The sequence below is a fragment of the Megalobrama amblycephala genome, linkage group LG20, assembly GCF_018812025.1.
Source record: "Megalobrama amblycephala isolate DHTTF-2021 linkage group LG20, ASM1881202v1, whole genome shotgun sequence".
NCBI classification, from domain to species: Eukaryota; Metazoa; Chordata; class Actinopteri; order Cypriniformes; family Xenocyprididae; genus Megalobrama; species Megalobrama amblycephala.
The window spans coordinates 9,674,585-9,699,028 of NC_063063.1; the positions used below are offsets into that span (position 1 = coordinate 9,674,585).

General features: G+C 36.0%; 1 protein-coding gene across 1 annotated transcript in view; it reads right to left on the reverse strand.

The window, feature by feature from the left end:
• The window catches only part of htra1b (HtrA serine peptidase 1b), a 50,911-nt gene continuing 26,467 nt past the window's right edge, over positions 1-24,444 (reverse strand). Inside the window, exons 4-9 of the mRNA XM_048170622.1 lie at positions 7,115-7,309; positions 5,860-5,892; positions 5,413-5,527; positions 5,240-5,297; positions 4,935-5,030; positions 1-1,356 (exon numbers count right to left, since the gene is read on the reverse strand). Of these exons, the coding sequence (XP_048026579.1) occupies positions 1,188-1,356; positions 4,935-5,030; positions 5,240-5,297; positions 5,413-5,527; positions 5,860-5,892; positions 7,115-7,309 (666 nt within the window). The 3' untranslated portion in view covers positions 1-1,187. The remainder of the gene's footprint in view (positions 1,357-4,934; positions 5,031-5,239; positions 5,298-5,412; positions 5,528-5,859; positions 5,893-7,114; positions 7,310-24,444) is intronic.

The window sequence follows — 24,444 nt, forward strand, 5'->3', positions numbered from 1 at the left end:
TTTAAAAACATTAACCTTCTTTAATTTTGTTTCTGAAATTGCCGTCTGACAAACACAGACACATAAACATTTACAGAAGAGAAGGTATTCAAAGATAATAGTCATCCTTTAACGGCCCACAATTCTTTTTCAAATATTGTCAAGTCTGAGATTTTAGTGTAAATATAAAAATAAAGAAAGCTGAATACAGACAACAAAATTTCATGATGCCTTGCTGATGTATACATAAGGACGAAATACAATGTCTGTCCCAAAACCTAGTGAGCTGCCTCTTCTATATAGGCATAACTTACTATATACTGTAGGCAGCTGCCTTCTAAGGTAGTATTATAACTGCCATGTAACCTCATACATGACCGAATCAGAACACATAGGCAGCAACTCTGCACGCAATACAAATGGGAAGCTCAACTGATTTCAAATGTTATCATATTGCTAAGCTATCGATTCTCAAAGGACGAAACAACACACAACCTACATTTTTCTTGTTCGAGAAGCCATTTGACTTGGATATACGTCACAATATGGAAGAAAATAGTCACAACTTCCATTTCATGATGACTTTAAAGACGTTTTCTTTCATTTTTGCGTGAGCTATCCCTTTAACATCTGACAGGAAGCGTTTTAGATACGTATTGCAGATTAAACCAGATGAAAATGCACACATAAAAAAGACGTCGCCATAATGTACGTGTGCCATTAGGGTAAGCATAAAAATACATTCCACAAGCAAATATTGTGTAAAACAGTTCTTTTTAATTACACTGAATTATTTTAGCAGATACTTTTCAGTAATGAATAAAACAAGATTATTTATAATTGACTTTTACTTGATTCATCCGCCATCTTGAATGGAATCATCCTGCTCAGCACAAAATCTGGCAGCTTACTAGGTTTTGGAACAGAGAAATTATATACATTTCAGATTGTCAGTGAACTACCCAGCACTAAATTCTCAAATCTATTTACAAAAGGCTCATTCTATCATGGTATATTGATGAATAAACAGAGAATGACTTCATATATGGGAAAAAGTGAGAAAAGACATTTCTTGGTCTAAGCTGAGAACAAGATTGGATGATGGGTTGGGTTTGAAAGTGTTCACTATGATTTCTAGAAAGAGTGTGGCTCCAGACACACACTCAGTAAAAGTCTGAGAACCAGCTCATGGGCGAGCATGAGGGAGGTCAAGGGTCAATCTCCTCTGGAATGATTGTGAGGATGACGTCTTCATTGCCGCGTCGTACCACCGCTCTCAGACTCGCGTCTCTCTTGATGGCCGTGCTGACGTCACTGGCTGACGTGATCCTCTGCCCGTTAATGCTGATTATGACATCGCTCTCCTTCAGACCGCCACTAGAAAACAAACAAGAAGAGGTTAAAATTGACCTAATTTTGAGTTGAAACTATCCTAATTGTTCTAACTGTGCTTTTATTGGCTTCACATTATTGGATTCCCATTACAAAACAGTATTAGGTTTTGTTACACTGTTTAAAAGAAGTGCTGGTCATTTAATTTGAATATCGTGAAAAAGTTCATTTTTTTATTGTAAATTATTTTTAAAAATGAAACTTTCATATATTCTAGATTCCCTACATGTAAAGTAAAACATTTCAAAAGTTTTTTTTTTTTTTTTTTTTTAATTTTGATGATTAGAGCGTACAGCTCATGAAAGTCCAAAATCCAGTATCTCCAAATATTAGAATATTTCCTAAGATCAATCAAAAAAATGGATTTTCAAAACAGAAAAGTTCAAGTTCTTTAAGGTATGTTCATTTGTACACTCAATACTTGGTCGGCAGCACGTATTACAGCAAATGACTTGCTCTAGCACAAATTACAGCATCAGTGAAGTGTGGCATGGAAGTGATCAGCCTGTTGGCACTGCTGAGGCACTATTGAGCCTTCAGATCATCTGTATATTGTTGGATCGACTGTTTCTCAACTTTCTCTTGAAAATATCCCATAGATTCAGGGGTCAGGCATGTTGGCTGGCCAATAAAGCACAGTAATATCATGGTCAGCAAACCACTTGGAAGTGGTTTTTTTGCACTGTGGGCAGGTGCTAAAATCCTGCTGGAAAAGGAAATCAGCATCTCCATAAAGCTTGTCAGCAGATGGAAGCATAAAGTGCTCCAAAATCTCCTGGAAGATGGCTGCATTGACTTCGCACTTGATAAAACACAATGGACCAACACCAGCAGACGTCACGGCCCCCCAAATCATTACTAACTTCAGAAACTTCCCACTAGACTTCAAGCAGCTTGGATTCTGTGCCTCTCCAGTCTTCCTTCAGACTCTGGGACCATGATTTCAACATGAAATGCAAAATTTACTTTTATCTGAAAAGAGGACTTTCGACCACTGTTCACTGTCCAGTTCTTTTTCTCCTTAGCCCAGGTAAGATGCTTCTGACGTTGTTTCTGTTTCAGAAGTGGCTTGGTAGTCCTTTTCCTGAAGATGTTTGAGTGTGGTGACTCTTGATGCGCTGACTCCGGCTTTACTCTACTCATTGTGAAGCTCTCCCAAGTGTTTGAATCGGCTTTACTTGACAGTATTCTCAAGCTTGCGGTCATCCCTGTTGCTTGTGCACCTTTGCCTACCCAATTTCTTCCTTCTAGTCAACTTTGCATTTAATATGCTTTGATACATCACTCTGTAAACAGCCACCACATTCACCTTCTGTGACTTACTCTCTTTGTGGAGGGTGTCAATGATTGTCTCCTGGACCATTGCCAAGTCAGCAGTCTTCCCCATCAGTGTGGTTTCAAAGAACAAGAGATACCCGAAATTTATACTGTAGGGATGGTCATTTAATGAAACTCAAATGTAAATATTCTAATATTTTGAGATACTGGATTTTGGACTTTCATGAGCTGTACGCTCTAATCATCAAAATTAAAAAAAAAAAAAAAAAAAAAACTTAAAATGTTTTACTTTACATGTAGGGAATCTAGAATATATGAAAGTTTCATTTTTTAAAATAATTTACAATAAAAAAATGAACTTTTTCACGATATTCTAATTATATGACCAGCACCTGTAGAATAATTTTTTAATTACCAATAATTCTACCTGGATTTACTCAGCTATCTATTCAAATTATATACAGTATACATTGAATATTAATCTGAATTTTGAAGGGTATGCGAATTTGTATGGTGATAATTGCCCTGGTACTTGTTGTGAAAATATGATTTCTTGAAAGTTCTGCAGTAACCTCAAATTTAATGGTATTTTTTAGTTTTTTCTTAGTTCTTCTCTTTAATCCCAAAATGTACCATTTCATGAGAATGGCATTTACACACTGTTTGTAATGGATCTTGTTGAAATTTGATATACATTTAACTGATCATGCTCTAATTCATGGTAATCTTCTGTAAATTCTCTAGCCACAAATTGTAACTCTGTGCATTTATAGAAAAATCCCAAATACTGCAGCATTCAACTCATTTTGCTCTAAACGGGCTACCCACAATGACAGGAAGTGGCCACTTATGCACTGTTCACATCATCTCATTTATGCTAAATTTGTGTGGAATCATATGGCTACTTGTGAGTGAATGTTCACCCACACACAATGAAATTCCAAAAGTTAATTTTAGTTACAAAAAACTTTGTCTAAGGCAAATAAAAAAAAGAGAAAAGACTGCTGCCGCAGCATGATTATGACATTGGGTACACATTTTGCACATGTTTTAGAAAGCCCAAAACTAATATTGGGCTTATATAACTATAACTCAGTAATATGTATTTAAATATGAAACTATTGGACATCATAAAATGGCCAAAATCTTTTATTGTGATCTGATTTGTATGGAAGCTCGTTTCCGCCACGGAATAACAATTACGAGAAAAAAAAAAAAGTCAAAATTGCGGGATATAAATGTACAATTCTGTGAAAAAAGTCAGAATTGAGAGTTTATCTCTGGACTTTTTCTTGCAGTTCCGAGTTTTATCTCACAATTTTGACAGTTTTTCTCAGAATTGTCAGATAAAAACAAGCAATTCTTTGTCCCCCTCACATTTGCGAGTTTATATCTCACACTTCTGACATTTTTTCCTCAGAATAGAAATATAAACGTGCAATTTGGAGAAAAAAAAAAGTAAAAAAATTGCAAGTATATCTCACAATTTTGACATTTTTCAGAATCTTTCAGAATTTTTCACAATTATGAGAAAAACAGAAGTCAGAATTATGTGATAAAATATGGAATCCCAAGTCTGCCAAAATTAAAAATAAATAAATAAACAGATATGGAAATAAATGAATAAATAAATAAATGTGGAAATAAATAAAAATCTAAATGAATCAATGTATAAATAAATAAAAGAAAAAATAACAAATGTAGAAAAAAAAGGTAACACTTTATTTTAGTGCCGTAGTTACACGTTACTACATGTACTTGCTATAGTAATAACAGTAAATTATGCATAATTACAAGTAACTAACCCTAGTAACTAACCCTAAACCTAACCCTGGCCCTAAGTGTAACTCTATAGTAAGTACATGTAGTTAATTAATAATACTCAGTACTTATTTGAGTAATTACAATGTAACTACGGCACTGTAAAATAAAGTGTAACCAATACATATATATACATATATAGGAAATATAATGTATAAATAATATATATTTTTTTTGCTTTTCTATGTTTATTTATTTATTTATTTATTTATTTATTTATACTTTTTTACATTTCTTTGTATATTTATTTAGGTTTTTTTTTTTTTTTTTTTTTTTTAATTTTGGCAGACTTGGGATTCCATAATAAAACATTGCAATTACCTTTTTTAATTCAAATAAGCTTTCATAGGTTTGATTGTCCACATTAATTAACTTTTTTTTTACTAATTGTAAAATTGATCAAATCCCTCCAATCACCTGACTTCATTCTTTCATGTGGCTAACTAGTACGATGGGCTACTTACACTTCAGCTGGTGTTTTTGGGATAACTTCAATGACGTACGCTCCAGAGGTGACATCTGGGAAATCATTCTGTCTCTCCTTCAGCTCCTTAGCAAGTCTATGAGTAACAGATTCATAGGTCAATGTAAAAGATTCATAAATGTCATGTTTGCTGGTATCCAGCTTTTGCTTATGTGTATGTATAATGGATAATACAAAATACAATTTGAAATGATTCATTTAGATGGCTGATTTATTTCATTTAAATGTTCCTCTAGAAACACACAACAGTATTCAGAAAGCACATGCACTGCATTTGTGACTCACATTGGGGTTAATGTCATCATTCTCACACCGATATACTTCTTTTTTGTGGCTGTTTTTCCTGAAAACAAATATTTATTGATTAATACTATGAATCTGAATCACATTTAGGAGTTGGTTAAATAGAGAATATGTTTTTGAATTAGCACATTTTAGTCTATTATTTTGCTCCTGACCTTTAGCCTGTCTATCATGAGACTCAGCCAAGAACTGTCGGATCTTGTCAGAAGGAATGGCGAAGGATATTCCTGCTGTCACCTTCAGCGTGTTGATTCCTATCACTTCACCATCCTACAGCAACAGACACAAGAGTGACACAAATGTAAATGTGAACTCACACAAACATACCGCATATCTGCATGCACAGATGTCTTCCTGTCACAATGTGATGCTTCCGACATTGATCACTTATGAATGCACGCATGTGTTTATGGTCACGGCTGACTTTCTGCCAACAACATATGTTTCCAGGCTCATAAAGACATGCTATAAACATCATCGACTGTGTAAACTTGGTCCTGGCTGCATTCTGCCCATTCCTGTTAATTCGCTATCACGTAAGACTCAAGCTTGATTCATTATTTACATATGAGGAGGACATAATAACAAAGTAAAAATCTTACCAGGTTCACCAGGGGCCCTCCTGAATTACCATACTGAAACACAGAAAGAGTTTGGGTTTAAGAAAAGTGTATGATTATTTTTTACTCTATATAGTAAAGAGCTCTTTGCCACTGTTGGGTCATGTTTATATATTTAAATCATGACAAATCTAGAAGTAGTTTTGGCATCTTAATGAATATGGCAATGTTAATGTATTTGGTCTTGGTGGACTAGATCCTGCTATGTTGCTGATGATTATTGCTGGTGCTCCTGCTGCAGAGCAAGTATGTACTTACTGCCACACTGTGTATTACTATAAATAAATCATAAAAAATGTCCAAAAAGGGAATAAAGTGTCCAATTAAACAGGGGATCTGGTGTCCTTGTCATCCTGGGGAATTGTAAAAGAGGGGCAGTGTTCTGGATGGGTCCAGGTAAGGGGGCAGGGTCTGGCGGACCGTGGGTATGGTGACTCAGTCCATATACCGGTGAGGGAATCTCTGCCATGCTCCCTTTCTTGGACGAAGGAGGACACTGGTGTGCATGCACGAGGTAAGAGACCGAGGAGAGGTGTGCTCTGCATTTAACAGTGGTGGTGAGGCTTCATTCGAATCAGGTGTGCCTCATCATGCGCCACCAGTCCTGCTTACACCTACTCCTGTCAGGAACCTGGTGAAGGGCGGCGACTTACGGGATGGGGTGGCGCTGATAAGGGGGAGGCAGCCGTTCTGTCACAACATACATAAATCTCATAGCAGATCTAGGCAGGTGGAGCTGGGGGAGGTGGAGGGTTTCAGAGGTTTCAGAACTCTGATAGGACACTACAGGACTAGTTTACAGTGAACACTGAACCAGACTATTGAAATGTTGAGCAAGCAAACTCATTGGCTGCAGAATAAGCAGAGGCCAATCAGCTTGTGCCATGTTGCAAATGGAGTGATTGCTTGCAGATTTCATTTAAAGACCTATCTGCGCCATCAAGAGTTACATGACTGAGCTAATAGATATTTCAATCATGACAACTCACAAAGTAGTTTTGGCATGCTAATGAATATGTAAATGTTAATGTATTTGAATTTGGTGGACTAGATATGATTCGCATGCTGTTGCTGCAAAGCAAGTAGATTTGCTACTGCCAACAGATACACAGACATGCCTGTCAGCATGCAGCAGTATTTAAGTCATTGTCTAATTAAAATGTTTCATGTCATTGACCCACTTAGCCAACAAAGACCGTTTATGTAATGTATGATAAAATGTAGTGTTTGAGCTCACATTGATGATGGCATCTGTCTGAATGTAGTCCATGTCAGAGTTACGCAGACCCAGCTCTTTGCCGCCTCTCTGGGTGGTGCTGACGATGCCTGTGGTCACTGTGTTCTGAAGGGAGAACGGACTGCCAATAGCAACCACAAACTCGCCTGGTCTCAGATCAGCTGATCTGCCCAACAACAGCACTGGGAGTTTCATCTGCAATATGAAATAAAATACAGCATGAGGCTTTGACACCATTGTCCTGGGCTATATTCAATCCTTGAATTCAAGTTATAGACAGAATAATTATGATAAGGCCTATAGATTTTCTGCAATTGTTAATTAACAAACACACACACACACACACATACACACATATATATATATATATATATATATATATATATATATATATATATATATATATATATATAGGTGCTATATATCACTAAAAGTGGTTCTTGGCTCGTAATCATAGGGGAACCACTTTTGGTGCTATGTAACACCATTTCTCTAAAGGTGCTCTATGGCAATTTTGTCAAATGCTGCTATGTAGAACCCACAAGAGGTGCCATATCGCATTTTATTTCTTCAGCAAAAATGGTGTTAAACAGCACCAACAGTGGTTCGTGAAGAACCTTTAAAGTGACTTAACGGGTGTTTTGCACGGCAGTGGTACTATATAGCACCTTAACCACCCCAAAGAACCACTGAAGAACCATACAGGGGCTTAACAGGTTCTGTATACAGTAAGGGTGCTATATAGCACCTCAGTCATCCCAAAGAACCGGTGAAGAACCACTGAAGCACCAAGATTTGGTGCTATACAGCACTTAAAGTGGTTCCCCTATAATTACGAGCCAAAGAACCACTTTTAGTACTAAACAGCACCATTTTTTTTAGAGTGTATATATATATATATATATATATATATATATATATATATATATATATATATATATATATATATATATATAAATATACACTCTAAAAAAAATGGTGCCATATATATATCCATATTTCATCCAAACATGGGTTGAAACAAGTTGTACAGCCTATAATTGGGGCACTTTAATATTTAGGCTTTCATTTGATTCTTTATTGTTTGCTTGTGTGTTTGGGTTAACAAAGTCTTTGTATGGTTCGGCTTTTTGATGGAATGCTTTCACATTTTCCTCAAGTGCTCTCTGATATGGCCAGCTGAGCTGACCCTAAGGCAGTAAAACACACCCATAATGCTTTCATCACTATACAAAGCTGGTATGGGGTTCTTCTGGTCAGTAGTTGTTTTACCCCAAACATGAAGCCTGACATTGTGGCTAAACAGCTCCTTTATCTCTACGTGCTAAATTTGATGATCTTGCAGATAATGAAAGGCCTCAAAGAGCCACATGAGGAAGCCACACACCTCAGCTGCTTAGACTAAAGCAGACCACAGCTTTCTGATGTTTACATGAGGATGTGTCCTACATGTTACTCCCTATTGTTAGCCAACTATGGTCTCAAGTTCCGTCTATACCAACATAGTTCAACGATTTGGCATTTCCCGAAACGATAGTTCCATCAGACATTCTCAATCAAACAGCATCGCAAACTTACGTGGTTGGAACAGCTTTCAAGCTGTTATTAGTTTCTGGTTAAATTACGTGGACTTAAATAGATTGTGCTTTTGGTCACAAAAAGCAAGCTAACATGCAGTACATTCTATTCTATATAGCCACATACTGCATGTTAGCGTAATTAAAAAAAAAAAAATACCGGCTTTCTGTTGTTGCTGTAAATCAACTAATAATATGACATGAATCAATTAATTAACAGAAGTTTTTAATATCTGCACATGATGTCATTAATGGCAGTCCTATATTGTACAACCGGTTCAAGTGACAGAGGTGCGATCGCGTTACTACAATTTCAGGAAACATTTGTGACTAGTTAGTTAGTTGAGATGCATCGTACTATGGTGGTTAAGCAGCGAGTTACATCATTGTATGGGAAACACACTCCTGAACATGAATCAGACTGTTGTATTACATTGGTTGTTGTCGATATCGTGGCCGTTCGTTCAGTGAGTCGCACAAACACATTGTACTACCTACAATAAACCCTATTTGAGGTCATAACATAGTATTATACAAGGAACCACATGAAATAAACCAATAATCTGTCCTCGTTATCCTAATTTTTATGAAAAAACTAAAGGTTATTGGTGTTTTACTGCCTCTAATGTTAATTTCAGCTGGAAACTGCAGTGAATTGTATGTGTGTATGTACATTTTTGTAGTTTTGCAGAAATGTAGGTAGAAAATGGACATTTGTGAATCCATTTACTTCTTTCAACTATTCCATCAGATACCATTTTTCCACTATCCACCAAAAAACATGCAAAAGATTGTGGTACTGTATATCATATAAGCAGCTAAGAATACATTGGCTGTATATATACACATTTAATTCAGATGCTTTGATGCCTTTCTACCTCCACATATTGTCTGTATTTTTGTAGATTTCAGACATGGCCTTGATAAAGTTTCACAGCTCTGTTTATTCAGCTGTTATGTTGTTATATTATAATACATGACTACTGCTGAAACAAACTAGCCAAAATCTTATCCCTTGGTTCTGTCAGTGAACAGTTTTTTTTTTCATGAACATTAGAAATAAGCAAATAACTGCAGCTATAGCTCATTCGTTTTTTGTGTGTGTGTGTGTAGTTGTGTGGAATCCTGCTTTTGGACTTTCGGTTGTTTGGAAAAAATAATAAATCAAAGTGCAATCAATGCCTGCGGTGGCCACAGCTGTATAGCTGATACCATTCTGAGTCAGATTAGAGCCTCCCTCTTTCACTCTTGAGATTTCAACACCATTCCCCTTCTGGCAACAGGAAGAGAGGAAATGAAGATAAAAGTTTAGTGAGAAAGCGAAAAGGCTGCTTATGTCATCAAGCTGGGCCTGAACAGAAACATATCTGCTGAAAGAACCGACTACAAACTCAGTTTTTTTTTTTTTTTTTTTGTAATCTGAAATAATAAAAAAAGAATACAAATGAATGAATGCCTGTATTTAAAATAAAAAAAGATCTCATCATTCTGTGCACAGTCTGTGTGTGCACTTGTGTGTTTGTTATGGTATGTACAGCTGTCAGGCTTGTAGCCTAAGGATAATTCCAGATGCTACAATAGAAATGATGGTATTCTTATTAAGGGGAGAATTTCAGAAAAAGCTGGAATGACATTTGGCACACATGTTATCTGTGTGCTAAGTCAAGCATTACTATTACTGTTGCTTAAACAGTTGAGCTCAAAAATTTACATACCCCTTGCAGAATATGCAAAAATGTTAATCATTTTAACAAAATAAGAAGGATCTTGAAAATTGCATGTTATTTTTTATTTAGTACTGTCCTGAATAAGATATTTCACATAACAGATGTTTATATATACTGTAGTCCACAAGACAAATAATAGCTGAATTTATAAAAATTGACCCAGTTCAAAAGTTTACATACCCTTCTTAAAGTGCCCCTATGAAAATTACCTTTCATGTAGTGTGTAACATAGTGAATGAAAACATCCTGCAAAGTTTTAAATCTGAAAGTGCAGTGTATATAAAGTTATTGTCTCTCAAATGTCTCAAGAGTCGACTCTGAGTCAATTAAACGAGTTGTTTGTAAAAACGAATCCCAAGCCGTTTTGTTGTGATGTCAAAACGAAACATTAGCATATTGCCCGCCCACTTATTGCGCACGCAGACACCAGGGAAAACTTGAAACCGCTCAAATACTGCCAATACGGGAAGAATCAGTGGTTAAAGTTCATCTTTACGATGATACCACAGAAGTAGAGCCCTAACCTTGTGCTGTGTTCCCGTCATTTTACTGACGACTGCTTCTTTAACCTAAATGCGTTCAATGAGGGATTTGCAAGCCGGTTGTTATTGAAGGGTGGGTCAGTACCCAGTTTATTTGGACCAGCTACTTCCTCCTCCGAATTACAACTTTGTAAGTATGATTAATAATAATTGCTGTTATGTTCTCTGTAACATGCGCAATACGTATTTAGTTGTGTGTTGTCACAGTAAAATCCCCAGAGTTAAATCAACTCTGTTCAGAGTACATATTGTCCCTCTCTAAATAGTGTTAAAGTAACACTGAAGCAGAGTTAAAGTTAATGAGATAATTAAGCAATTAATAAGGCTGTGACTGAAGTCAGTTGTAGTTCTTGTACTCTCTCTTGTACTCTTGTTTCTCTTTTCTTCAGTGATTCTGCTTGTTAACAGCAGGTGTTCATCACTAATGCACAATCAATTTTTACTCTATGTCCTGCAAATTCTTTGATCTTCCAGCATCTTCTGCATATTTGAACCCTTGCCAACAATGACTGTATGATTTTGAATCCATCTTTTCACACTGAGGACAACTGAGGGACTCAAACAAAACTATTAAAAAAATCTGCAAACATTCACTGATGGTCCAGAAAGAATATGCAGAAGATGCTGGAAAACTGAAGAATTTGCAGGACCTGGAGGATTTTTCTGAAGAACAGAGCTCAGAAAACCCCTTGCTCACAAATATTAAATGCAAATATTGCATAACCATGCCACGGCAGGCCAGACTAAAAACCAACCCAGCTTACCTTGTATGGCTGATGTCTGTAAACAAGTCAGATTCTGCTGGGTTTTGAATTTAAGATGTTGATAATATTGTTGTAATTGTAATTATCTGTTAGTTCTCTTTCAAAAGACAATAGTGTCAAGTTGTTACATCTTTGTCATTGATGCGTTTCTTGTCATAGATAGCAGTTTAGCCATTTTTTGTAATAACATAAAAAGGGCACTGCTAGTTGAAATACTATGGAAGTTTGTTTCCGCCACAGAATAATAAAAAAAGAAGTATAATTGCGACTTTTTATCTCACAATTCTGACTATTTTCCTCACAATTGTGAGTTTACATCTTGCAATTCAGATTTTTTCGAGTTATAAAGTCAGAATTGCGAGATATAAACTCACAATTGCGAGTTATAAAGTCAGAATTGCGAGTTATATTGTCAGAATTGCGAGATATAAACTCACAATTGCGAGTTATAAAGTCAGAATTGCGAGTTATATTGTCAGAATTGCGAGATATAAACTCACAATTGCGAGTTATAAAGTCAGAATTGCGAGTTATATTGTCAGAATTGCAAGATATAAACTCACAATTGTGAGTTATAAAGTCAGAATTGTGAGACTGTATAAAGTTCTGACTATTCTGAGTATATAAAGTTAAAATGTCAGAATTGCAAGACATAAACTCACAATTTTGAGTTATAAAGTCACAGTTGTGAGTTATAAAGTCAGAATTGCGAGACTGTATAAAGTTCTGACTATATAAAGTTATGTCAGAATTACAAGATATAAACTTACAATTGCGAGTTATAAAGTCAGAATTGCAAGTTATAAAGTCACAATTGTGAGTTATAAAGTCAGAATTGCGAGATATAAACTCACAATTGTGAGTTATAAAGTCAGAATTGCGAGACTGTATAAAGTTCTGACTATTCTGAGTATATAAAGTTAAAATGTCAGAATTGCAAGATATAAACTCACAATTTTGAGTTATAAACTCACAATTTTGAGTTATAAAGTCAGAATTGCGAGACTGTATAAAGTTCTGACTATATAAAGTTATGTCAGAATTGCAAGATACAAACTTACAATTGCGAGTTATAGTCAGAATTGCGAGTTATAAAGTCAGAATTGCGAGTTATAATTTCAGAATTGCAAGATATAAACTCACAATTGTGAGTTATAAAGTCAGAATTGCGAGACTGTATAAAGATTCTGACTATTCTGACTATATAAAGTTATGTCAGAATTGCAAGATATAAACTCACTATTGCGAGTTACAAAGTCAGAATTGCGAGTTATAGTCAGAATAGTGATATAAATTCGCAATTTTTCCTAAAAATTGGACTTTATAACTTACATTTGTGAGTTTATATCTTGCAATTGTGAGAAAAAAAGTCAGAATTACGAGATAAAAAGTCGCAATTACTTTTTTTATTTATTTTTTTTATTTAGTGGCAGAAACAAGCTTCCATAGAATCGGGATATTGGCGCGAAGAAGAACATAACATTACTACTTGTGTGACGTAACTGAATAGATGAATGAAGAGATGAATGAAGATTTAGCAGATCCTTATTAATATTAGGACAGAATTCTAATGCATACCAAAGCAAATCACATTTTAAATAATTATTAAATAATTGTTAAACATTAAGAAAATTTTAATTTTTATTTTATTTATTTATTTTTTTAATTTGTGTATGTATTTCCCTGGATCTGACAGGAAGGGCAAGCTGTCAATCTGGGTGGGCCCACAAAAAAGGTCTTAAGGGTTAATTGAAATCCTAACAGAGGGTACAGGAGGACAGATATAAAAAAAAGAAAGAAAAAACAAAACAAAAAAAAAAACAAGCCCATTATTTTTGGAGTGGAGGGAGTATGGGAAAATGCCTGTTAGCATTCCAGGCGGTCTTATTTGCAGATGCACAATCAATGCTTAGCTAAAGATAACAAGCTACTGTTCTACTCCTTCACTCACTCCCACAACCTCTGACTGCATCTGACAACCTACAATCATGCTCTTAAAGCCAACAGGCTGCGTCCTGCACCAGATCTAGCTTTGCTAAATTTAGTCTTCAAATTATATGTGCTTTTGTGTATAAAACAATATGTGATATACTGTATGTACCAACCATCCCTTCATAGTTTCTCTGACACTGCACCTGTTTGTATGGGATTGCAGAGACATGCATAAAGCATCATTTGTGCTCATCCTTTGACCTTCACTTTATTCCACTAGTGCAAAACACAAGAGACAGAAAGACAAATCAGTGGAATTGTCCCCTTCTCTTTAAATACAACTTGCCACGAACTGGCAAAAGTCTTGTAACAATGCTCATACTTCTGATACATCCTTAACTTTTAATACGAAATAGGTCAATGCAGGGGGAAAAAATGCATTCTTCAAATCATTTGATTGGTCTTTTTTTCTCCTCGTTGCTCTTACACAGTCAGGACTAAAAAGAGATGTTGAATTTCTGCATTTGCCTGAAATCTGATATTTTACCCTTGCTGACTATTACACAAAAACCATAGGACAATGACATTTTGTACTAACGGAAGTGCTGAACTGTGCAAACTGGTGAAAGCTGATCAGGTGTACAAACTTGAGTGGATGAGTGACAGTAAATAATTAGCAAGGGCTCCTTGTGAAATTCTGAGATTTGGAATGTTTCATTGACAGAATTTATAGGAATATATACAATACAGAATATATAGGATTATATTAGATATACTCACTGTAAATTATTGTGTAAATATATAGTATTTATTGTTATTATTTGTTTATTATTTTTCATTTATTGTATTGTTTTCATTATTTTTTTAAAATTCAGTATTTATATAGAATGTTAGACTGTATAGGCCTACAACTCTACATAGTTTTACACTAATATATTATTTGAATCAACAATGTTCCAAAATGTTCCTGTCACAGCTCTGGAATCATTCACATTTAGTTTCGTTTTCATGGGCTTTCAGTTTTGTTTTCATCAGTCACATGTGTTCCCACCAGACATCAGTAATCATGGACACTCATTAGATCATCACACCTGTTCGTCATCTCCTCATTATCACTGTGTATTTAAGTTCCTCACTGCCAATTTAACGATTTTGTCATTAGATTTAGCTACTTCCCTGCCCCTTTTGAGACTTTTTTCAAAAGCCTAGGGACAAATCTAGCAACTTCTTGGACAGATTCTTAGATTCCCTAGATTCCCTGACTCGCCCAGTGGACTCGCCAGTATGACACCATCTAGTGACATTTAGCGACCAGTTTTAGCTACTTTCAGCTGAAAGCAATTGGCAACACTGTTCCTCACCTACTGTACTCTCTGTGTTTGTCAGTCGTTATTTGTGTGTGCATGTGACACGCTGTTACTTTGTTCATCCTTGTGGATTATTTGAGTTTGTTTTCATTAAAGAACCCTTTTGTTTATTGAAACCATTTTGAACTCTCCTTCATCTTCATGATCTTCATCTGGTAACAGAACAACCGACCCAAACGATCGGTTGCAGCAAAGTAATTGTGATTGCACAGGAGGGCGTTTTTTTTACTTTTACTGAAAACTTTGTCATCTTACCATCACCGGACCCTTTGGATGACAAGACCCTGAAGTCATTGTCCTGGATCTATGTGATCTATCTACCACTATGGACTGTAATTTGGTTATTTCTTTGGAACCCTCATCGCTGTTTCTAGACAGCACAAAAAAAATTTTTTGACTCTGATTTGTCTGTTTGTTCAGATTTTTCACTTCTGTTTTTAGACAGCACTATAGACTATACTCTACCTTCGAGAGCAGAGTATAGTCTACCTTGAGTCTCCATCTGCCTCCGTCACCACCTTACTCATCTCCTGTGATGCCATGCTGTGACGTCAAGCCGCAAGTCGGGCAACCTCCATCAGCGACTAAGCAAGTGGATCTTGTGGCTCCGCCTCCGGCCTCTGATCACCTCCCTCTATCTCGGCTCAGCCTTGGCTCCTCCCACCTTCGGCTCCACCAGACACTCTCTGCCTCAGTCCTCGGGCACTGTGGCTTCTCCTCAGATGCTCGTCGCCACGGCATCGCCTAGGTCTCCTGTGCCAGCGATGTCGCTCTGTTTGATCGGCTCTCCATCTGCGCCCTGGGATCCATAGGCTCCGCCTTCGTCGGTCGTCCCCCAGTTGATGTCAGCCTCCACGCCACCATGTTTTTCCCCATAATAATACTCCCATAATACCTACAATTCTGCTTGGACTATTCAATTTATTATTGCTTATTCATTATTTTTGTTACATTTATAATATTTTATTAATTAAATAATTAATTATAATTATTTATTAATTATAATATTTTAATAATTAGATTATAAATATTTATAATTATTTAGAGTCGTAGGCCTATATAAAATTCTACATAAACATTATGTTAAATTTTATAAAGGCTTAGTACTCTAAATAGTTTGACACTGATATATTGTTTGAACAAACAATGAATGTTCATTCCTTACTACCATAATAATAGCTACAATTCTGTTAAGAGCATCCAATTTACTTTTTACATTTAATGTATTTTATTCATTTTCATATTTATATAGAATTTTATATAATATAGACAATAAAATTAAATGTTCTAAAAACATTTTTTTCATTCTAAAAATCGTTCTAAAACATTTTTCCATTCTAAAAATGCAAGATGTTTATTTTTCTTATCTCCTATAATAGCTACAATTCTGTCTGGGGTATTGAATTTATCATTGCTTATTTATTTACCTTTAATTTTTGCACATCTGTTTCCTGCAAGTGACTGAACTATACTTTTTTTTTTTTTTTTTTTAAATGTGCAGGATAAAAAAAGCACACTTTGAGCAATAGTGCAATGGGGATAGCACATTGCGTTTATACACAAATTAGATTAAAAATGCAAATACTAATTTTTATTTCAAGATAGTGGCAATGTGGCATATAGCGATATATAATATTTAATGTACATTATGCAGTAAGCAGTACTGTAGCATTCCATTCCAAACACAACTCCAGTTTACCTTATTTTAGAAGAAGCTCAAAGGGAACACAAATAAACAGGGCAGGTTTTGGAATCAACACATTTGAGCTGGTTGGCAAAGTATGGCAAGCAAGTACTGTTGTCTTATACTTCCCTCTAGTTTCTGTTTCCATCAATCAGCTAACAAAACATAATGTTCGTTGATAGTTCTACAGGGCGATTTAATCAGCTTATGTCGTCTGTTAGAGTGGAAGCGGATTTGACGACTATTTCATTAAATCCCTCTAATCTCTTTACAAGTGGATCATTGATGTGAATTTAGAAAGCTCTCTGAGAAGAGAAAATGAACTACCCGTGCCAGACCCGCAGAGATGAATTATCCCAACTGATGAGTCAGATTTTACAGGACCATTTCCACAGGGCAAAACAACTGGCCTGATTTCAGACAACTCAAGCTTGATGTAGGTCCAATCTGAACTGAAGTTTTGACTCTGTTTGTCTCTTGAGTCTTAAAGCTGAAACTTTAGCCTATGACTCAGTGTGTTCAACAACCTCAAGATGTTCCATCGTTCAAGGAAGGGGTTACTGGGAATTGCTAAATCCAAGACTGTTTTCTTTGTACCCTTGAATTATGTTAAAATTCTGGGTACGATCATTATATTATGTTTCAAATGGACCCTATTTGGAAACAATGCAATTTACCAAAAATCACTAAACCTTTAACTTTAATACCTCTCACAGATTAACAAAAAGGTTAACATGAGAACATTTGATTTTTATAACTGTGCTTCACAAGAGGACATTTAACCATTACATTTTTCAGTTAAATTTGCAGGCATGCCTAGTCATACAATTTCAATAAAATCATCCTAGGCTAACCTATATTTCCAACAATTCAAAAATTTGTTACGGGTCAAATTGACCTGGAACATAATATACAGTAAGGGCTAATCTAAGGGGGAATACCATATTGTTGAGCTAACCACTCACATGGATTGGGATTCTGTTAAAGAACAAACACTTTCCCAATTTCCTGTGAAAAACGCAAGTAATTATCTGACCCAAAGCTGAAGATATTTAATATATTTAATATGTTGATTATTAGATATGTAGATATGCTCTTAGCTAATCAAAACCGGTCATGGCTATTAACTATCGTTCTGTGAAACTCACAGGATTAACCCAAATCCCCTGAGAGCAGAACCAGTTACACTAACAGACTAAATGCCACAAAATGCTTGATTTTATGTAGTCCTTAAAGCTATTTACCCTAAACCTTCACTGTATGCTGTCTGAAAACATCCTGGGGATGTTATGTATAGCCTAAAATTTTAAAAACATATAAAACTACAGGAATTCTCTCAGCCCACCCATAAAGATGATGAGAAAAGCATTCACATTCTCCCTGTCTTAGCATGATCTGAGCATCTCAATGAGATTTTAGCATGCCCTCAATTGTTAATTGGTTAAAAATGGCAAAACAGAACTATGCAATATCCTATCCTGATCCAAACATCCATAAACATATCAGATGAGAAAGTTCTTCTGTAAATAATTCAATTGTTTTGAAACGGCTGTTGAGTCAAAGGGCACATGATATGAATACATGCGTGCGTAAAAACCCTAGCGCAAATCAATCCCAGCTGAGCCCTAAACATCCTCTCAAAAACTCTTGTGTTCTGCCAGAAAGAGCAGGAATCTTCGACTGGTTCTTCCTGTTTCGCAGCAACCGTAAATCAGATTCCATTGAGCTGGTGGTGCCAAAGTCACAGTCACCCTGGCGTAGGTCAAACTGACTGTTTATACATTTCTGACTTTGTCTCCATGAATATTGACAGACGGGGACTGTTTATGCCAAGCCTTAGCTTTTAGCATTATTTGTTTTACAACTTAAATCGCAAGGCAGGCAGCTCCCATCACTCTGATGCAGTAGATGTAAATGTCAGAACACAATTCCCTAAATAATCCCTACAGAAATTCATTGAGATATTTCAAAAACATGTCTCTAAATCATCCATTTATCGCTTTTTTTCACAGTTTTTGAACATATTTGTCTTTGCAATAAGGAGTCTGACCCAATTTTGGTGTCTTGCCCCATCATGGAAAAAGGCAATAAGACTGCTTTCTTGGAAGACAAGACCAAACCCTTTCAAATATGTGCTGAAACAACCCAGGATGAATGACGACTGCATGGCTGCCAGACTTCATCTCCTAAATACCCTGAAGAATGCCAAGACTCCTTGTATGTCTTTGAACTGGCATCGATCAGCTTCGAGTACAAAACTGCCAACATGAATGTTTGCGGACTAGTTTTGTGGTATGCATTAAGTATGTACATAAAACAAATTCAATGACAAATCCAGCTGTTGTTTACCCATTAAATATTTACCCTCATTTGTATGAGCAATTGAATGCCAGCAGTGAGACATTGAAGGCCTCTCTTTCTTTGCTCTGATGAGTCAGGAAGATGTGTCTGAGCAAGACTTCTGCATTACATGGACTTCAACCAAAAACAAGCTTAAAAACTGACCCAGTTTTTAGAAAATGTGACCTCAAAGTCAGATTTCCACTAATGGTGCCTGTTTAGAGCAAACTGTGAAGAACATGAGGCAAGTTAAGACAGTGCCAGGATAGCATGTTGGCATTGCAACTGAGCACAGATCATCTTCAAATTATTGTTTCAGTGCATCGACATGAATTCCTTGTTGTTGAGACAGGAATTTTGCCAGCAGGGCTTCCCAAATTACCTTTAAGGGGAATTCCAGACAGAAAAATTGGTCCCAAATTAGGTTGGATCCAGCCAACTAATGTAGACTCATTTTTTAGGCTGTGCATGTAAATGTGCAGTGGCCTCAAAAAAGTATTTAGACACTTTAAATGTCCAAATTTTGTTGTATTATATATCAAGTGACTGATGTCTGCAAACTATGCTAGAACTTCAGAAGTAACTTTTGTTTTCTGCATCATTTTTGCAATGACTTTTAAATAATAGTTGTGGCAGTGATTTTTTTTTTGGATGCATGAAGTCAGTTCATACATCAAACCTACATTGTATGAAATATTTTTCTTGAAAAATTAGCTTAAGTTGTTTGTTTAAAATGAATACATCTTGATTCTATATGATGTACTTAATGCAATCATGTTCAGATTTATAAGTGTCACTGCAAATATGTTTTTTTATGATTAAATCACATCAAACTCAAATGTAACCATACCTACTTAACCCTCTCTGAGAAGGATTTGAACGGGCGACTCTGGCATGGGAGGATTACTAAGAAGGATGCTAAAGACTGGATTCACTAGTGCGGCTCTTGAGGCCAGGGGAGTGAGGTTTACTTGCCACAGCTCTTATTAGCTTGCCTCCTTTACAATCACCCCCCTAAACCTCACTCCAGTCTGAGTCAAGGCACCAAATATAACCAGTCCTACTCAATGTGTTCCGAACAGGATTTGAACCGTCGTCTCCGGCATGAGAGGGGGGCGCGCTAACAAGGACGCTAAAGACAAACGCCAGTCACTAGCGTGCCTCTTCAGGCCAGGGGAGTGAGGTTTACTTGCACGGCTCTTACGAGCTTGCCTCCTTTACACTCACCCCCCTAAACTTCACTCCCATCCGGGTCACGGCACCAAATGTAACTGGTCCTACTCAACCCGCTCCAAGTGGGATTCAAACTGGCGTCTCCAGCATGTTAGGCGGGCACGCTAACAATGATGCTAAAGAAAATTGCCAGTCACTAGCGTACCTCTTGAGGCCAGGGGAGGGAGGTTTACTCACACAGCTCTTACTAGCTTGCCTCCTTTACACTCACCCCCTAAATCTCACTCCTATCCAGGTCATGAAACCAAATGTAACCTGTCCTTACTCAACCCACTCCGAGCGGGATTCGAACTGGCGTCTCCGTCATGGGAGGCAGGAGCGCTAAAGACAAGTGTCAGTCACTAGCTTGCCTCCTTTAAACTCTCCCCTAAGCTTCACTCCCATCCGGGTCACAGCAGGCTGTCATCAAACATCCCATCAGCGTTAAACACAACTGCAGAAGGCTGTACATCTCAGCTGCCGTTTTGGGACTCCTTAATGACAGGGGCTTTCCCAAGACTGTAGTAAATTAAAAAGCACAGAGTACTGTCAGGCTTGTTCTTCTGTTTATGTAGTCTTCTAATAACATGAAGCTACTAATAGCGAACATAACCCACATCAATGAACGCATCCCACAAACTCAAAAATCTGAAAAAACAAAAACAAAAAAAAACAAAGGGCCCAGATAAAAGAGACAAGATTGAACATAGCCTTCTGCTGTGGTCACCCATACATAGTACAAAGAAGAAATGAGTGACTTGTAGCTCAGGGTTTTACTCTAACATAAATACAAAATGTAGTCATTTGATAATTTACTTAATATACTTATATAAGATAATCTTATGAACATGTAAGTGTACTCAACTGTGCTATTTTGAGACATCATGAAATATGAACTAAAATGTGCTTTTAATATATTTTCCCTGTATTTAAAAAATGTATTTATTTACCACTTGTTACCACCATTTTTTTTAAAATACAGAGATAGTATGTTAAAAGCACATTTTAGTTTATATTTCATGGTGTCTCAAAATAGCACAGTTGAGTACACTTATATGTTCTTAAGATTATCTTAAGAAGTACTAAAGAAGAGTTTTTAGTATATTAAGTACAAAATTAGTGTGCGAAAATAGAGCATTTTAAATACATTATAGAAGTATACTTTTTTTCACCTGGGTTTTTATAAAGTAAAACATAAGAGTAACTTATTGTTAGTAATATTTCAGGACAAACATTTACTGGACTGAAGCAACTCAAGCAAGATTTACTTGATTATCTATATATCAATTTTTCTGAAAAATCATGTTAAAATGTGAGTATTTAATATGATACATCAGGCTTTTGAGGAATGTTTATTTATACATCTCTCCATCAGCATTGCTTTATGCCCCCAAAATAAAAGCGACAAAGCTTTGATTATAAAATTAAACATCTTACTAATACATATAGTATTGGGAGATAATTTATATGATTTATATTCATTTTAGTAAGTAGCTGTAAAAAAAAAAAAAAAATCAGAATTGCATCTTACTTTTTGGCCATACAAATATCAGCAACTGACCAAAATACCATATTTTTGCTCAGTTTAAATGAGATTTTTCTGACTATTATTTCATATGTCGGGTTTTACAGGGTTTACAATCTGATATGAAGTATCATTCATGTCCACAGCACAAATGTAGCATGTTTTGCACATAGTCGTGATTCTTGTGCAACCATGCACCTCTGATATTATAGAAATCTGTAAACCAGAACTTCCTGAATGTACATGACTTCACTAACAACCATCTAACAGATCTATTTCATCTTCGAGACAACGTTTTTGGCAGACAAAAGAACAGCTGTGGAAAAAAGACAGCTGTGTGTACTCAGTCCTAGAGTGGAAATACATACAGTACAGACACACAGACCCTCCTGCCAATGTTTGCGTTGTGACCCAGATCTTATAAACATTAGACATACACATGTTTTTAAACACCCACACACATACACTAATCTTTTAGAAGTACCATGACCCAGATTTAAATAATGATCCAGTGTTAGTCATCCTTACCAGTAATTTCTCCTCACCCCTCTTACCCTGATGTGGCCTGTCGAGACCTGTCTATAACATTTATGAGATACAAACTGGAACTCAAAGAGTAACATGCTCTAACATGCTCCACTGGCATCTGTTTTCCTCTGCATCTCTGCAGGGTATGCTTTTCTCATTGAAGGTTAGACCTGTTTCATACATACTGTATCTGTAGCACGGCCGAAATTCTTGGGCCCAGAACAAAACCTTCATCACAGACTCTCTAGCTTCACAAACCAGTCCAGTTGTCCAGTTGCCCCACCTTATGAGGCCCTGTGCTACAGCATGACATGGATGCACATATTATGTATGTGTGGCTGATATGATAATTATTTTTTAATGCTATGGCTGATAACTGATGTATAGTGATAAAAAAAAAAAGTTTCACTGTACTTTTCTAGTACTTTTGGCATAATAATAATTTCTTTTCAATATTTAAAGGTGACATAGAACGTGTTTTCAAAAGATGTAATATAAGTCTAAGGTGTCCCCTGAATGTGTCTGTGAAGTTTCAGCTCAAAATATCCCATAGATTTTTTTTTATTCATTTTTTTAACTGCCTATTTTGGGGCATCATTAAATATGTGGCGATTCAGGCTACGGCCCCTTTACGTTCTCGTGCTCCCCGCCGACGAGCTCACGATAGCCTTAAACATCATAAACAAAGTTCACACAGCTAATATAACCCCAAAAATGGATCTTTACAAAGTGTTCGTCATGCAGCATGTCTAATCGCGTAAGTACAGTATTTATTTGGATGTTTACATTTGATTCTGAATGAGTTTGAGGCTGTTCTCCGTGGCTAACGTGCTAATGCTACACTGTTGGAGAGATTTATAAAGAATGAAGATGTATTTATGAATTATACAGACTGCAAGTATTTAATAATGAAAATAACGACGGCTCTTGTCTCTGTGAATACAGTAAGAAACGATGGTAACTTTAACCAAATTTAACAGTACATTAGCAACATGCTAACGAAACATTTAAAAAGACAATTTACAAATATCACTAAAAATATCATGTTATCATGGATCATGTCAGTTATTATTGCTCCATCTGCCATTTTTCGCTATTGTTCTTGCTTGCTTACCTAGTCTGATGATTCAGCTGTGCACAGATCCAGACATTAATACTGGCTGCCCTTGTCTAATGCCTTAAACATGAGCTGGCATATGCAAATATTGGGGGTGTACATATTAATGATCCCGACTGTTACGTAACAGTCGGTGTTATGTTGAAATTCACCTTTTCTTCGGAGGTCTTTTAAACAAATCAAATTTACATAAGAAGGAGGAAACAATGGTGTTTGAGACTCACTGTATGTCATTTCCATGTACTGAACTCTTGTTATTCAACTATGCCAAGGTAAATTCAATTTTCCATTCTACGGCACCTTTAATGCAAGACACGATGTGTGAATATGGTAATAGGTAAAAATTTGAACAAACAGATATCATCAAACTTTCCCCAGAATATTAAGACAACTGTTTTGTATTAAAGTTTTCTGAAATCTTATGTTTGAAAATGCAAATGAGGTATTATCTAATTAAATATGCACTAATTTCCATACATTTCCAGAAAAGACGTCTGACCATTGGAAAAAGCCAGGTTCAAAAATCTTGTTTCATTTTGTTGTAATATTAGAGTATGACAACAGGCATATATATATATATATATATATACAAAGTAATTTATTCCTGTGATCAAAGCTGAATTTTCAGCATCGTTACTCCAGTCTTCAGTGTCACATGATCCTTCAGAAATCATTCTAATATGCTGATTTGCTGCTCAATAAACATTTATGATTATTTTCAATGTTGAAAACAGTTGTGTACTTTTTTTTTCAGGATTCCTTGATGAATAGAAAGTTCAAAAGAACAGCATTTATCTGAAATACAAAGCTTCTGTAGCATTATACACTACCGTTCAAACGTTTGGGGTCAGTAAGAATTTTTATTTTTATTTTTTTGAAAAGAAATTAAAGAAATGAATACTTTTATTCAGCAAGGATGCATTAAATCAATCAAAAGTGGCAGTAAAGACATTTATAATGTTACAAAAGTTTAGATTTCAGATAAACACTGTTCTTTTGAACTTTCTATTCATCA